The 16,352-nt window shown below is 50.5% G+C and overlaps 1 protein-coding gene across 3 annotated transcripts in view; it reads right to left on the bottom strand.

Annotated features, from left to right (window-relative positions):
* LHX4 (LIM homeobox 4) overlaps window positions 1-11,265 on the bottom strand; it is a 42,435-nt gene extending 31,170 nt beyond the window's left edge. The window contains exon 1 of one of the 3 annotated variants that reach the window (XM_072946009.1): window positions 11,030-11,265. Coding sequence is in view for 1 of the 3 variants with exons in the window: in XM_006211793.3 (XP_006211855.1) it covers window positions 9,577-9,652 (76 nt within the window). In the remaining 2 variants the exon portion in view is untranslated. Of the gene's footprint in view, window positions 1-4,184; window positions 4,317-9,576; window positions 9,876-11,029 lie in introns of those variants that run through there. The other 2 variants (XM_006211793.3, XM_072946008.1) reach the window with 2 other exon arrangements.
* Between the last annotated feature and the right edge of the window lie 5,087 nt (window positions 11,266-16,352).

Below are 16,352 nucleotides of genomic sequence, written 5' to 3' on the forward strand. Positions count from 1 at the left end.
CAGTCAGCTTGGCCGTCCTCTTTGGACACCCAGGAGCACTCCAGCCAGCTTAGGGAGGCTCCATCTGCAAGATGGGAATGGTGATCGTGGTCTTTAAGATTGCCAGCACTTTGAATTTTGTTGAGTACTTGCAAATCTGCAAGTTCGTTTACTCTCCTGGAGAGCCTATGAAAACTGAACCTCTACATTTAAAAGGACTTCCCTAAGGGCACACAGTTGGGGGCCAAACTAGAGCTAGAACCTTCTGTATCTCAGATAAAGATTCTGATTCTGGGGCTGACTGGAGACCAAGGCTTCCAACAGTGCTCACCAGAGCCACACTGCTATCTGGTGAGCTTCACCCCAAACCCTTTTGCTGGTGATTTCACTCCAGGAGTAAGTAGTTTTTTGAGCCCTGTCTTAAATAACATTTGGCTGATGTATTTTTCTAAAAAATATGTAATTCTATTTATTTGTTCAGTTTCTTTACTAACTACAAACTGGAAGAAGGAGCCAAATGGGGCTTTAAGGAAACATGCATACAACTGAAATATTATGCGAATAGTTTTCTTGGAATTCTCCATTCCTTCCCCATATATAAGGAGGACAAAACAATGGCAGACAGCGCTGCTCTGTTACCTAAGGTTTTCTGAGTAAGTGAGAAAGAAGGTGGTTTTGAAAAGGCAGAGCAGGGAAGTACTCTCAGTGGGACCTTATTGATTCAGGCTGGGGATGACTAAGTCTAAAGCGTGTCGATAGAAGACCACAGGACATATTAAATACGACAGCAGGCTGGCCTAAACTCATACCTAAGTTCTGGAACAGCCAAGTCTAAGGACTGTAACAGAGGTACAGCTAAATTAAAATTAAATCAATTAAAAGTTCTGTTATTCAATACATACTCTAAAATAAAACTTTTCAGTTCATAGTCGCCACCATCACCATTGACAATATAATTCTCTTTTCTGGTCACAACTCCCCCTTTAAAATCACCTGATAATTGTGGACTGAAGAAACGGAGGCTGAGACCCAGGATGCAGTTTTATATGACACATCATAACTAGATGTATCTGGTTTTTTCCCTTCCTGGCTCTCTATTTGCTATTTTCCTACTAAAGGCAATTCATTTGTATTGAAGAGCTTATAGCTTCCTTATTTATATGTTCCCTTATTCTAAACCAATGCATTGTGAAGAGATCATAACATAATTTTCCAAAATTTTAAAAATACACTTCCTCTTAAGGGGTCTTCATAAACTAGTAAGAATATTCTCATAAATAACACAGCTGAAGCACAACACTCCAATATTAATTCTTTCAAGGTTAAGGATAAAAGGTGGATTGAACATTGTGGTACTTTGTGATGGTGATGACAGCATTAAACGTAGTAGTGATCTGGGCCAGCCACAAAAATATTGGGAAAAGTAAAAAAAAAAAACTGGCATCACATTTAAGGTAAATTACATTCTCTGTTATAATTCTATTCACTTACATACTTGAAAAATACATCCATCTACACGTCTTATCTAATTTCTACTTTTTTTCTAGTTTCTCTTGACAAATGACTGACAACTGGCAAAGTCAGAAAATCCTTTTCATATCAGCAATGATCATGCCTAACATTGTCTTTCCCTCCACTTCTCCAGAATCCTTCCCATCATAGGTCTTATTTGTTTCATTTGGTGGTTTGAGGTCCCTTTGAAAATCTCCTTTGTTCTTTTCCTGCTTAGCTCAAAGAGAGTAATGGCTTCAAAGATCAAATTCAAAAGTGTCCTGGAGACAATTTCAATGTTACCATTTTAAGGTTGAATTTGGAATAACATTTTAATAGGGGCCCTATAGTGAATAAAATAAGGAATATAAACATGTACTTGCAGGTATAGGATTGTCTTGTAGATTATATGTTGATACGAAATTATTTATTTTCAGTAGAATATCGAACATTCTCAGTGATTGCAAATAAAACAGAAAATCACATTAAACAAATCCGTAACCGTCTACGGAAATGCCATAGAGATATCTCTGTTTCCACTCCATTTTTCACATGTAATCATTGCTAAATCTCCACAATGTATTTTTCTGATGTCTCATTCTGTGGCAATATTCCATATGTTTGGCACCCTCTCCCTCATAAGAAGAAACTTTCAATTAATTTGGCTGCAAGTTTTGTCTCTATTAAGCTATTCCCAGAACCAATCCCGTAACCCTCTAACATTATAATTAAAACAAATTATACTTTAAAGGCATTTGGAGGGGGAGATACCAGCGTAAAACATCTGTGACTAGACCCAGACTGAGAGAGGGAGGGGAATGGGGGGCTCTGAGAAGAGAAATCCACCAAAATAACAATAGGACTTAGGAGTTGCCTCCCTCCCAGGATGATTTGCCAGTCCACCACTAACACAGTTCACCCCTAACACAGTTCACCCAAAGAACATTTTCCAAGGGAGAATCAATTTCAATTTTACCAATTAAACCCAACCTGTCCACCTACCCGCAACTGCAGAGCCTCAAAATGGTTGATTTGTGCTCCATTTGGAGCAGGGCTCCTATAAAATTGAGGACTAGAAAAGGTGAAAAAAAAAAAAAGGAAAAAAAACCTCACAGTGGTATTTATTTATAGCTGATTTTTTCCTACCACAAACAACAACAGCCCAGCTCCCAGCTCCGCTTCTGTCCTGAATCCAGAAACTGCTCTTCTCTCCCAAGTCTCCTGGAAATAGTGAGATGGATCTGATCCCCCTGATCAGATCAGGGCGTTCAACCCCACAAGACCCTGGTGCTCAGAATTCCTGCACAAACCCATGCTCCTCCCTGCAAAGATCTCACAAAGAAAGTAAGGAAGAGACAGAGGAAGGAAAAGAGAAAGGCAGAAAAGAGAGAAGGAAGACAGACATTCAAGCCACAGTGGAATTAAAACAGGAGGCCCTGTTTGCTTACTTCTGTGTTATGGGCTTCATTAACACACATTCCAGGAAGGGAGGAAAGACAGAAAATCATTACAAAAGTAAGGCTCCCCTCCACAGCCATCTCCAACAGCAGCAATCTATACAGTGATGCATCTGCCACAGCTGCCTCCATCTACCCTCAACGTTGGGTTTCCCAAAGTGGGCAAGATTACCCCTTTAGCAGCTAAACTGGTTCCAAGTCTCTGCATTCCAAAGCTTCTCAGCTCAAATCCTGATAAATTTCCCTAATTGAAAGAAATGGCACAAGGTCCCTCCATCCAACTCCACCAACCCTCCCTGCTCCACAACTCTTCATTTTGGAGGCGACTAGTTTCCCAGCCAGAGAAAACCACAAAATATCCACCATTACTGACTAAAACAAGAGGCTCAAAGGAGATTTCTTAACAATGCGATAGAAAGAAAGGTTAGTCCCGGTTAACTAATTTCCCACCCCTGGGCGACTGCAGGTGCAACTCCCTCCCCTTCCTCCACTGCTGCCTTCCCAGCACCCGGGTCTCTCTGGGTTCTGTCTGCTAATGCAGTGCTAAGTAGTCACTAATTGCCTGTAGCACAGAGTGAAAGGGCACTAAAATCCGAGGCAAAAGGTATTACAATGGAAATGGTCAGGACTCGAGGCTGTCTACACCTGGTCAGCGGGGTCAGCGGGTCACTGTTCAAAATACAACACGCCCCTGCAGGCTGTGTTTTGTCAGTTCAATGGAAAGACATTGCTTTGCTGGTTTCCGTCTGCCTCGACCCTCATCTCACCTCTAGAAGGACCTGATTTTTAAACATTAACCCTGGTATTAGGTCGAGTAGGCGGCCTCCAGGACATCTTGAGAACTCACCTCGCTGTAACCCCTAGAGCGTTCAGCCTACAGTTCTCGCCTTAACCCGGCTTTGTTTTGAGGCGTGTCAAGAGAGAGGTACACCTAGCTTTGGTATTCTTTTCTTTAACTTCCTGCCGTTCCCGGTTTCTTCCCGTTCGGGTTTTGGGTTTTGCTAGTAATTCCTCATCTCCCTGATTAGTTCCACCCTTCAGAATCCATTAAAAGACATTCCCCAGCCTATTAAAAAAAAAAAAGTCCCCTCCTTGTTGAAGCCAACCTCGGAGCCCCAAGGAGTGAAGCCTGCGCTGAGTCCCAGGTCAGCCGCGGCTTGCTCTCTTAGAAGGTGGGTGCAACCTGCAGACAGCTCCATTTCGCCTTCCCGGGCTCACAATGTCACCAACTCCCTCCCTGGGTCGAATTTAACTTACCTTAGCGGCTGCCCAGGTAGAGACCTCGTCTCTCTTGCGCCTGCCATGTCTGGAGGGCTCTTCAAGGTCCGCTCAGCGCGGGGAGCAGGGCAAGAAACCGAGGCTCCAACACCGGCAGGGAGCGCGAAGCGCGGGGACCCGCGGGCTTCCTCCAGGCTCTGTCCCGGAGGAGCTGCTCCCAAAATAGGAGAGCTGCTTTCTAAGGGTTAAAAAGTCACGGAAAGGTTTGTGCCGCCCACGCTGGGGTTTGGGTTTGTCTTCCCAAATTCTTGGCATGAAAAGGACATGGGGAGGAAGAGGGCTTACAGCCCAGCCTCCTCTCTCAAAGCGCGCCGTCTGCGCTCCCACCTGCAGCTCCTTTCCCCGCGGAAAACGGCTTTACCGGCTCCAAAGAGGCAGGAAACGGGTCCCAGGCTTGGCCCAGCCCCAGTCCGCTCGGGATAATAAACTAGGAATAGGAAAGGGCAAGGAGAAGGAGGAAAAGGGCCGAGGCGCAGGAATACCGGATGCGCCGCGCGGTAACTGAGCCTCTTTTGCCCCCTTCGCATCTTCGACCTCCACTCGGGGCGGCGGGTCGCGGTGCGCGTGAAGCCCGCTCCACGGGAAGGGCCGCCCTGAGCGCACCTGCCTTGCCTTTGAGAGCCCTCAAAAACCCAGGGCACGCGGCGGGGGCGCTCCGGACCGTGCGCCGCCCTCAAGCGCGCAGCAAAAGCTTGTGGAAGCAATGATCGCCATTCCCCCGGGCCACCCAAGCCGGCGCCTGCCCGCGGGGCGGAGGAGCTCTGCCCTGGTGGCAGCGAGGTCACGCAGGTCGCGCTCCCAGACCCGAGGGCGCCGCTCCCGCCCGGCCCCGCCTGGCTTTGGTTTTCCTCGAGAATGGACCAGACGATGAAACCACTCGAAGTAGGTCCTACCTCCTCGTCTGTTTCGACTTTCCGTCTTCCTTGGGCACTGACGCGGGACCACTCAGTGCATACCTTCGCCTCTCACCTGCCCTACGTGCCTGCTCCTTGTCCCGGTTAAACCGTTAATTCCGCTCCCTGAACGCCCTGAGACTGCGGCTTCCCAAGGAGGGTTCCCCTCCACCCTCTCTGTCTCCTCTGATCCAGGCAGAAGAACGGAGGAGACCGGAGTCAGCGCGCCAGCCGCGGCCACCCGGGTTTCTCCAAATTCCCTCTGGGTGTTGCATAGCTCTGGTCCAAAGCTGGGACGGGATCCGAAGCGCCAATCCGCTTCTGAATCTGCCCGCGAGGGCCGAATCTGCCGGCGGGGACAGGCAGCCTGACCTTTAAAAGTTGGCCCGTGCCTGACAGTACTTCTGTAATGCGGAGAAAAGAGGTTTGTGGTGTCGAGGGCTTCTGTTTGAATTTCTGTGTCGGAATCTGAAGGAATCTCATCTCTCTACATATTTTTCTCCGTGTTGTTTTTGTTTTAGTTTTTCCCCCGGCACCACGAGAAAAGGCAGGAATGGGAAGAGCAAATCGCTGCTCCAGAGTTTCAGAGAACTCCCGGCGGGGAAATGAGTCCACTCCACACCCTTAAGGAATGACCTACAAGAGGATAAGGACGTTCACCTGACGCAGGAGCGCCAGGAAAGGAAGAAAGGGTAGTGGGGCGTCCTGGAGAAGTCCTTCACCCAGATCCCAGCAAATACAAAATAAAATGCCCTTAACCCACATCTTCAGGGTTCACAAGAGCTTCAAGATGTAGATCTGTTAGGAGACAAGGAAGGGGGATGCCTGACTTTCCGGGCCTGCTTCCCATTTACCACCCCAGCCAGGACTGGGCAATTCCTTCCTTACTCCCGCCGGGTTGGCCCGCTCTCCAGCCAGCATTCCGGGATGTCCGCTGCCCTTTCCTCAGTACTCCGGGAGACTACGTGGGAGATAGGCCAAAATTAACAGCACGGGTCGATAAACGCCCACCACCCTGTATGTCCCGCACTGTTCCCAAAAGTCTTGGCCAGCAAGAGGGGCCAGCGGGACCCAGATGTGTGGGCGAACTGGCGGATTCGGGGAGGAGAGAGGTTCGAGAAAGCTGGGAGGCCCTCACCGCACCCAGCGCTGTCTGGGGTCAGGCTCTGAGGGAACTCGGACCTTGGCCTCCCTACACCCCTGACCGAGGCATTGGGGACAGCACTGGACAGGGCAGGCTGTGCCCCGAGCGAGACACACCCCCACCCTAAATTTTGGACCAAGAAGCCGGGACCCACCAGCTTAGGACGAAGTCCTTTTCTGAATCTATCCACCGGCTCCCACAAAACACTGAGCTCTTTCTTTGAAAGGGGTCCCCTGCCCATGCTGGACGTGACTGAGGGTGCCGCCTCCTGCAAACGACGCTCCGGCCATCCAGAGCAAGGAGTCGGGGTTTGAGTTCCTTAGAAAACACAGACCGGAGGCGGGAGCAGGGGTGCCACGCCGACCCGTCCTAGATTTAAGGGGGGTGGTGCTCTCGGCCCCAAGTTGCTCTCGGGTCGCTCCCAGTCTCCTCCCGCCCGATTCTTCCGAGGTTCTACGCCTCGCAAACGGATAAAGACCCCTAAGCTTGCCCTGAGAAGTCCGAGCCGGGAGCGGCTCGATCGGGCCACCCAGGGGCTGTCGGAACAGCGAGGTCCGACCCGCCTCGCTACCTCGCAGCGGTGAAGCAGGAGGACGAGCGCGCTAAGGACCAGGCTGCCTGCGAGCAAGGAGTGGCAGCAGGTGGGGGCGGGGGGCGGCTACAGGGTGCAAGGAAGAGAGCCAACAAGAGAGACGTGATTACATTACTTGGTAACGTTTTCCTGAAGGGAATACGCCTCAACTATCCCCCCAAAGCAAAAGAATATTCTGCCTGCTGCTGAAACATTCCAACTCTTAAAATGCCCCTAGAGGCCAGGACACCAAAGGCACCGAGGTGGGGGGATCCCTAGACCTGTGCTCCCAAGTGCTCCATTTGCAGTGGCTCAGGGTGGAGAAGCCCAGCTTGTGTTGAGGAGGAGCCCAAACCTTCCAACTGGCAGGTTGAAGGGACCCCTCTTGGAAAGGCTCTCTGTTGTCTTCCCTCCCCACCCCCAAGGTTTAAACACCCACAGCCTAGGATTACCCGTTCCTCCCTGAGGCCCAAGGGCATGTCCGCCCCTACATGGAATTCTTAGGCCACTCAGCCCCATATCCCAGGAAAGAGAATGGTTGGGTATATGTGTGTGAGGGGACCAGCCCCCTAGTTCCCAGCACCAGCAGCTAGACCTGCTGCAAGGAGGAAGGGTACAATCCACAAATGCCCCAAAAGAAAAAAAAAAGCTGGATCCCAAAGCCTTCAAGAATTGGTCCCCTCAATTTTGGCCAAGGCCGCCTCCAACCCAGGCCACAGAACCAGGGCAAGATGAAAGGAAGGACAGACAACCCCCTCCTGCTCCAGCCTTGCCTGGATGGGGTGCCCTGGGATGAGAGTTCCCTTCTCTTTCTCATTAAGTTTCCACAGCTCAAACCCAGACTCCAAGCCCTGGCGAACTGTACCTCTGAAGGCGAGTTCTAGGCATTGTGGGAAATCGAATTCCTGACGTCAAAATCAAAGTTGTCTCTGAGTAAGAGAAACAAAAAGTGAGACCATCTGAGAGTGTGTGGTGCATCCTAAGAGAGGCTTTCAGAGCAAAACCCATCGTCTTTCCTTGGGGGCCTAACACACAAGCCACCTACGGACCACAACTGTTAAAGCACAGCCATACTGAAACAGGAACAGGAGTCACACATACCTTTGGCCATTCACACACTCCCCTCACTCTCACAGAGCTCATTCAGCTTAAGGGCTTGGAGTACCTTTGCCAGGATTTGTCTTTCTGTTTGTGCAGGGGCTGACAACCCACTCCCTCCCTGCCCTAAGGAGGGTGGGGGCAGTAAGGAGGCAGTGAACCCCCAACGCCTTCTACAGACATCTTAGTCAGCAGTAAACTCCCCAAGACACAGCCCAGACATGGAACTGTTTGCCAACAGTTAGCAGAAAAAGACAAACTGTAGGGTATAATCAAGGAACAACCTAAGTAGGTTTGGGTGAAGCTATCCATCCTCTTCTAGTCCCGTCTCACAAACTTTCCAGGAAGTCGGGAGAGGGGTGGGTACACACGCTCACCAGCCTGCCTTTTAAGGTATTGCTGGGGCAGAAACCTTGTCATGGAGAGCCGGGGCGCAGGAGGGCGCGCTCCTGCACCTCGTTCGTAGGTAGGGATCATCCGTGGATGAGCGGGTCTTTACTTAAACCTCAGAGATGTAGCTACAGCTCCACTAAAGAAGTTGCAGACGGAAGCACAGCCGCTTGGCAAGCGGAGTGAGGGAGCCCTTCGTCTCTCCACCGTGCCCAGGGGCATTCTGCAGAACCCGCGAGCCTGCTGGGTATGGCTCATGAGGCGCCTGCCACACGCGGGCGACGCCACGGAACCTGCTCTGGCCTCCACACAGATTCTCCATCGAAGACTCTGCGTTTGCGAGTGAGGGACAGAGACAGCTTTCCACAGGAAAATCCCCGTGTGCGCAGCGTGAGCGCGCGCGCGCGCGCGCACACACACACACACACACACACACACACACACACATACACCTGAGGATAAAAAGGCCCTGAGCTCCCGCCGCTTTGCTAATTTCGGGCGCGGGAAAGAAAGCGGGCTCGCGAGTGAAGGGACTGCACGCTCTAGTCTCTCCCCTTCCTAATCTGAGCCATCCCGAGAGCCCGCCCTCGCGTGCGCCAAGGTTGCACCGTGAGTTCACAACTTCGTGCCGGCACTTCTCCCTGCCTTCATTCCTCGGCTAGCTGGAATAGGAGCCGGCAGTCCCCGGCAGCGCAAGGCGGCGGGCGCCGCGGACAGCAGCGGCTGGAGACGCACCAGGCGCGCACGCCCTGCGCGCGGGGACATAGCGTGTGGCCTGGGCTTCTGCGCCGCCAGCCCCGGGGGCGGGGGACGCGCTCTCCAACTTCCCGCCAGCTGGGGTGAAGTTGCGCTAGGGATACTGTGAGCTTTGACTGTACCCGGCCCCGGGGCGGGGGTAGGATTTGGGAGGACCACCCCAGCCCTCAGGCCTGGCCTGCAGCTCTTTTCCCTGGTGTCCCCAAACAGCACTCTCCCCAATGCTCCTAGGAAAGCCACGGGCTGGAGATACTCGGTTCGGTACCCTTGGCTCTCCTCGAGCACGATCCGGGAGGCTTTCACTTTTGGCCCCAAAAGCCAAAGGCCAGGACCTTCAAACGCACTCTGGCCAGTCTCCTGCCCTCTGAACGCCTCTGCGCTCGGGCCGCCAGCCCCTCGCCCCGCCCGGCCCCTCCGGTCCAGGCTCCGCACAGCGTCCGGCCCACCCCAAATCAGCCAAGGTTGCTGGCTGTCTTGTTATCAGAATAAATCAGCGAGAAAGGGGGGGAGGTGTCTTACGTTGCATCGGCACACCAAGCATCTCCGGGAGCCCCTTGACAGCCCCCTCCGCGGGGACAGCTGCGCTCTGCATCATCTCGGAGCGAGAGCCAGCGAGTCGCAGTCTATGGAGATCTCTTGCTCTCTCGCTCAAGCTGGATTCAAAAATTTGAAAATAATAATAAAAAACCCAACCAGACCGCCGAAGTCACGGTGGAAGCCGGACCCTCCGCCTCTCGGGGAGGATTCCACAGGCTGCCTGGCCCCCTCCCCCCGCCAGTCCTCAGTCTGTTTCAAATCCCTTTGATCTCGCTCTCCCGGGTTGGTGCACATCCCGGGTTGAGGAGACGCTGTTGCTGCAGCTCTGGCTTTTTTCCCCTCCTCCCTCCCCCGCCCGCTTCTCTCCCCCTCCCCCTCCACCCTTCGCGTGCCGGCCGCCCGGGAGGCCGCGGTCACCCAGGCATTTTGATTCATTCACACTGCAGGAACGGCCGTGACGTCGCTTTCTGCAGGGAGGCCCGCCCTTCAGCCAAGCCCCCCACCCAACAGCGAGCGGCGGACCCAGGCCAGGGTGGGGGGTCCTGGTGCCCCGAGAGAGGCCGGCGGGGCAGGAGGGCGGGACCGCATGGAGCGGGGCGGGGCCACCCCGCCACCCTCCTCCACACACACGCCGCTCCCCGCGGTGCGGGCTAGCGCCCCGGGATAAATACCGCGGCTGGTTCGGCCGCGGCAGCAGGTGGTCCCGGGACGGCGGCGTCCGGGGCTCGCAGGTTTCTGTAGGTCCTCCAGGGGTTCCGGCCCCGGCCGGCGGCTCGTGTCCTCTCCGCCCCTCCGTTGGGGCCAAGGGGCGGGGAAGGGCGGGGCAGGCCGCCCGGAGGCCGGGGCCGCACGGCTGTGTCTTCCCGTCGCGCGCGCTCGGTCCCGGGCTTCTCCCGGCCGGACCTAGCGCGCTCCATAACTAGATGACTCCATCCTCCTCCTCCTCCTCTTCTCCTCCGGCCAATTTCTTTCCCGCCGGCGCTTCCCAGCCCTTGCGCTGTCTCCCCCGCGTCTGGCTGAGGCCGGGCCAGGGACAGCCCGTACTCAGCCCGGAACGCGCGAGTCACGCAGCGGGCGGCGGCGGCCCGGGGAAGGCGGCCAGGGGCTGTGCGCGGAGGTGGCCGCCGATGCGCGCCCCCTCACGCCGCGGCCTGCAGCCTTGATGCCGCTCTTCCGTCCTCCTCCGCCCCGTCCCCGCTGCTCTGCCCGGTCCGCGCGGCGAGTCCTGCCCTGGGTCCTCCGAGACCGCTCTGCCTCCCCCGCTGCCACCGCGGGCGCTTTGAACAACTCCCCGCCTCGCGCGTGCGGGGCGGCAGCGTGCACACCCACCCCCGGGGCTAACCGGCGAAGAGGCGCGTGTTGCTTATGGTCTTTACAAGACGTAAAAGCAAATTCTCAACGCGGGTTCCTGGAGGAAATAAAACAGAAGGCCCACCGCTGGGACAGGTCTCCGCCGAGGTTCCCTCGTGCTTCGTCAGATACTCGACGCCGCCTGACTGTAGGCTGGGGAAGCCCGTCCCCTCTGCCACAGGACTCGGAGGCTCTCCGGATCCCAGCCCTCGCGACACCCCATTCTGAATTTCGTTCCAGAGATGTAGACAGATGTGTCCTCCCAGCCTAGTGGGGTCCAGCTCGGGTGGAAAGGGGGACTTTGTGCCCTCTCCAACCTTCCAGCACGTCCCCTACTTTTTCTCCTGGCTTTGTCCCCCACCAGGGTTGATGAGGGACAAACATGAGGGCGTGGGAGGATAGCGTGGCTGTCAGCACTTAGAATTTGTTTTCAGTGAAGTCACAATGATGTCTGTGTGTTTTGGTACTGGGTTGGCATCATCTCTTGCCCTGTTTACCTTCGAGGTAACTCCAGTGGGCAAGAAAAAAGCCAAGAACCTGGTGACATTTTTAGCGTTTACCAAAATGTTTTCTATAAAAATTTAAGTAGTAAACAAACACGGGGAATTTCTAGCCTCATTAACAGTCAAAAAAAATCGTAGTGCATACTTCTTTTTGTCTGTTCAATGAAAAACTGGGTAGAGGGGGAGGGAATCGTAGAACTCATGCTGGTGAAGGTGCTTCGAGACTGGTACCCTCACAAATATTGCTTGTGTTTTTATAAACTCTTAAATTCGTTTGGAAAGCAGCTAGGCATTATGTATCAAACCCATACATTTTTTCATTCCCTTTAGCCCATGTAATTCCACTTTTTAGTGTCTGTTCCACGGAAATAATAAAATTTGAAAAAAAATTTCATTCAGGAAGATTCTTATGACAGCATTTCATCTTGGAGAAAATACAGCATTACGTTTTGGAGAAAAATAAAGATTCAACAAAAGAGAAGAAACAATTATTGAAACATTATGAAACCTAGCAACATGGAAATGCTTGTGAAACACTAGATTTTTAAAAAGCAGGATGCAATATTGTATGATTATAAGTATGTAAAAATGTTAGTCAAAGATAAAAGCGATGATAATACCCATTGTTAGGTAGGGTGTGCGGAAATTAGAAAACAATTTTCTGGTGGGTATGCAAAGATGGACAATGTCTTCTGAAGGCATTTTGGCAATATCTTTTATAGCCTAACAGTGTGATGGATTTGACCCAATCCATATAGAAATGTATCCATAAAGAATAAACAAGAATATTTATAATGATATAGTAGCAAGGATGTTTATAACATTAAAAAAGAGAATAACCTACATGCCCAACAATAGGGGATTATTAACTAGAATTAAATGGAATATTATAGTCATTAGAAAATACAACAGAAGGATATTTAATAATGTAGAAAAATTTGAAATTTATTAGGAAGTGAAGGGAAAAAGAAATCTGAAGCAGTATGAACTTTAGGATAATTTTTTTAAAAGATGCATAGATAAAAATTGCTAAAATATAAAAGTGGTTATCAGTACATTGCAATTTTAATTTTCTTCTTTTTGCCTTTTTCATTTTCCTCAATGAGTACATTATTTTATAAAGCAGAACAAAACTAATAAAAATTATTTTCAAGAATACTGGGAGAAAACTGAAAGGAAATATCTCACAATGCTATTCAGAAGTATATTAGGGGGAAAAGTATATTAGGGAGATGTATTTTATGGAAGTTTTTCTTTTTTCCAGATTTCCTGTAAAGTTGTTACATGTTTTCAGTAATATTCATAAAAGATAAAATATTTATATACAGTGAAATGTAGAGCATATGTGGTAATTACTTTTATAATTTAATATTATATTTTTCAAATGCTCTCTGCAGCTCCTGCTCCCTGGTATGAACCTGTCGAAGTCCTGCCCTCTTCCCACTACATGTCACTAGCCTGTCACCGGGTCAGGGGCAGCATTACTATGGTAGGGACCCTCTTGTGCCCAGGGCTGATTCAGGGGATGCCACTTTCAATTTCATTCAGTGGCAGAAGAGCCCTGGGAGGTCCACTTGGCTTTCAGTTCTTGACCTTGTGGGCAGCAGCTCCCCGGTACCTCTCTGTGTTCCCAAAAGTACACACAATGCAGCCCTGCCAATAAATGCCCTTTTCACATTGCTAGACTTTTCTAGAGGTATCTGCCTCCTGATATGAGCTGAGTCTCATTCTCATGCTCTTCCACTAATATCTACACCTGCTAGGTCATTTCATTTTCCTCCTGGGGCCTCAGCTTTCCCATGTAATAATGGAACCCCTTTAAATAAAGAGCTTCCCTTAAATGTATTTAAGTGTATTTTTAGTGCCTACTGCTACAGATAGCAGTAATAATAATAATAACAACATAATAGCATATGGTGGTAATAATAATGACCAACATTTATTGAAAGTTTAAAACTGTGCCAGGCACTGAGGTAAGTGCTTCTACCTGTATAATTTCATCTATTGCTCACAACAATCCAGTAAGTGGTATTGGTGGACGAAAAAACTGAGGCTAACAGGGGCTAAGCTACTCTCCAGCCCTGCAGAGAGTGAAAGGATGGCTGATTCCCACAGAGGGGAGGTAATCACTGTGGAATACCCCAGGAAGACCATCAGGATAGATCTGTTTGGACTTAAACCTCCGAGATGACTCAGGGCTTTTCCCATTGAAGGCTGCCCATGGCTGGCAGGTGACCTCTCAGGAGCAGTGGTCCTCAGAGCCTACGTCAGACCTGTGCCGTTTGGCTACAACCTGATGAGAGGGTGGGTACCAAAGGATGGGCTGGTGGCGATGTGGCTTTCCCAGCCAGGTCCACGTTCTGTCAGGGCAGTTGGTGAATAGCCAGTAAAATATCCAGTACTTTCTGGATATTCACATATTACATTTCTGGGAACCAAACCCAACATGTTAGTGGATCCAATTCTGAGGGAAGACTCTCCAGAAACCCAATTTAAGAAAATAATTAAAGCTTGCATTTGCCTAGCACTTTACATTTTACAAAGTTCCTCCACATATTTTAAGCTCATTTCATCTTCATAATCAAGCCTGGGCTTGGGTATGATTATCAGGAAACGGAGAAGTTAAGTGGTTTGTCTAAGGTCACACTGCTAATAAGTTGCAGAGCCAACTGGAAATTAAATCCAGCCTTTGACTCCCAGTCTGGTGCTCTTTCCACGCCACACAGCAGACTTGTGCGTCTTCTAATCCTTGCATTTTAGGAACCTCACAGAGGGGGCGAGTTCACCCTCAGATGCCAGGAATCCTGAACCCCAGCCTCTTTCTCCACTGAGGAAGGAATTCCCTGCCCCTGCTCCTTGTCACCCCATCACCAATCATCTCCTCCTTGTCCTTACTCCTCTCAAACCCTCTTTTATCATTTGCATTTCGAAACTGTTTCCTTAATTATTCTCCTGCTGTTGGAAACCTGCTCTCCCCGTCTCTGTGGCATCCTTTGATTTATCTCTGTCTGGATAACAGCTCCCCGATTCTCCTTGGGGAATTCAATTTTCATTCATTTTTCTGCTGGGCTAGATTGATATAGACCCTCTGCCCTGGTCCATATTACTCATCCCAGCAGAGAAAACCAGGGAGACCAACCCTTAGCCCAGCCCCTGGGGAGCCACTGTCTTGTTCAGGGAGCCACAAGGAGTTCTCCAATAAAAGGACAGGGGCCTTTGCTCTTCTCCATCTGTCCACCCAGTCCTCCCAGCCATTTGTCACAGGCCCCTTTCGTGAGCCCACCACTTTGTCATTTGTCTCCTTCTCTTCCCAGAATCTTCCAGGGTTCTCTCCCCTCTGGGATGCTGATCAGAAGGCAGCTGCTGCTCATCTTAAACCTGCCCTGTGTCCTTGACATAGGGATTTAAGGGACATGGAAAAGAGATGGTCCTGTACTTGGGCATCTAATTCTCAAAAAGAAATTCTGAGTCAGTAAGTGGCTGAGAAACAGAATAAGAAAAGGCACTGGGATCCTTAGAGGAAGAAGGAAATTGACCATGGCTAACATTTTTATCACCAGCATGACTCTGAGTGCTCCACGTGTATTAACGCACTTCATCCTCACAGATCCCTTGAAGCAGAAACTATTATTATCATCCCCATTTTACAAATGAAGAAACTGAGTCAGCACAGAGAGGTCAAATGATGTGCCCAAGGTTGCACAGGTAGTAAGCAGTGGAGCCAGGGTATGATCACAGGTAGTCTGGCTCTATTTTTGCCAACACCACCAGCATCATCAGATAACTTTTATCTGAAGGTCCCTGCGGGTAGTCAGGTGGTGGGTCCATGCAGAGCATATGACCCAGCAAGGCCAAGTCCTCTGAGGTCCGTCTGTGCAGCCATCAACCCCATGGCCTCTGTGTATGGGGAGCTGGGAAATGAATCAGGGAATTTGGTCTCATCCTAATCTCAGGATTTATTCTTTTTACTTCCTATCAAAAATCTAAAGTATTTTAGATTATTCCTTAATTCATGCATGCATTGAGCATCTATTGAATGCCAGCTTCTTGCTAGGCCCTGGAAGACAATGACAGTCCATAGCTTACTTTGCTCTGGGATTCCCAGCATGCCTGGGAAATTGTGTCCACAAAGTCCCCCAGGTGCATCTACCTTAGAGAATGAGTTAGCAGAACAGTGGGCTCCAGGCTCAGAGCACCTGCCTTCAAATCCCAACTTGTGTGCATCCTCACTGGGGTATCCTCTGGCAGCTTGCTTCCTTTGCCTTCTCATTGGCTAAATAACTAGAGAACTTGCCTCACAGATGGTCACCTGAAGCACCTAGGAAGCTTTTCTCCAGGAAAGTTGGCTGGCATCATTACTGTACCCACTCTGTAGTGGTTTGCCTGTTTTTCTTCTTTTATATTTCTGGGAGAAATCAGGGGACAGGAAACTCTCTTGGATACTTTCAAGCAAGGACAAGAACTTGGGAGCTCTTCTTTCCCTGAAATGTTAGTTGGGAGAGAGAGAACCATGATCATGGGATCAATCATTGTTTTTTTTTCCCTCTGGGGGTGGAGGAGACCTACTCTCTCAACAAGGTCCCAGGCTGAAGTCAAGGTGCCAAAATTCCTCCTTGGGTGAAATTTTAGCTATCTTGTGGAAAGCTCCTACTCCATTACGGAAACAGGTAGCTTTTGTACCAAGCGAAAGGGACAGGAAGGCACAGCTGGGTGGTGGCTGGGAGATTTCCCTGAAAAGAGTCTTCTGCTGCAATGGGTCAGACCCTCAGGGCTCACCTGACACCTAGGGAAAGTTACTTAATCTTGCCGACTTCATTTTCCTCATCTGCAGAATGGGGACAACCCTCTCCACATTGTAGGGTGTTTACTGGATTAGAGGTAATGCATATAAACCCCAGAGCCCAG

Source organism: Vicugna pacos, chromosome 21 (genome assembly GCF_048564905.1).
Source record: "Vicugna pacos chromosome 21, VicPac4, whole genome shotgun sequence".
Taxonomy (NCBI): Eukaryota; Metazoa; Chordata; class Mammalia; order Artiodactyla; family Camelidae; genus Vicugna; species Vicugna pacos.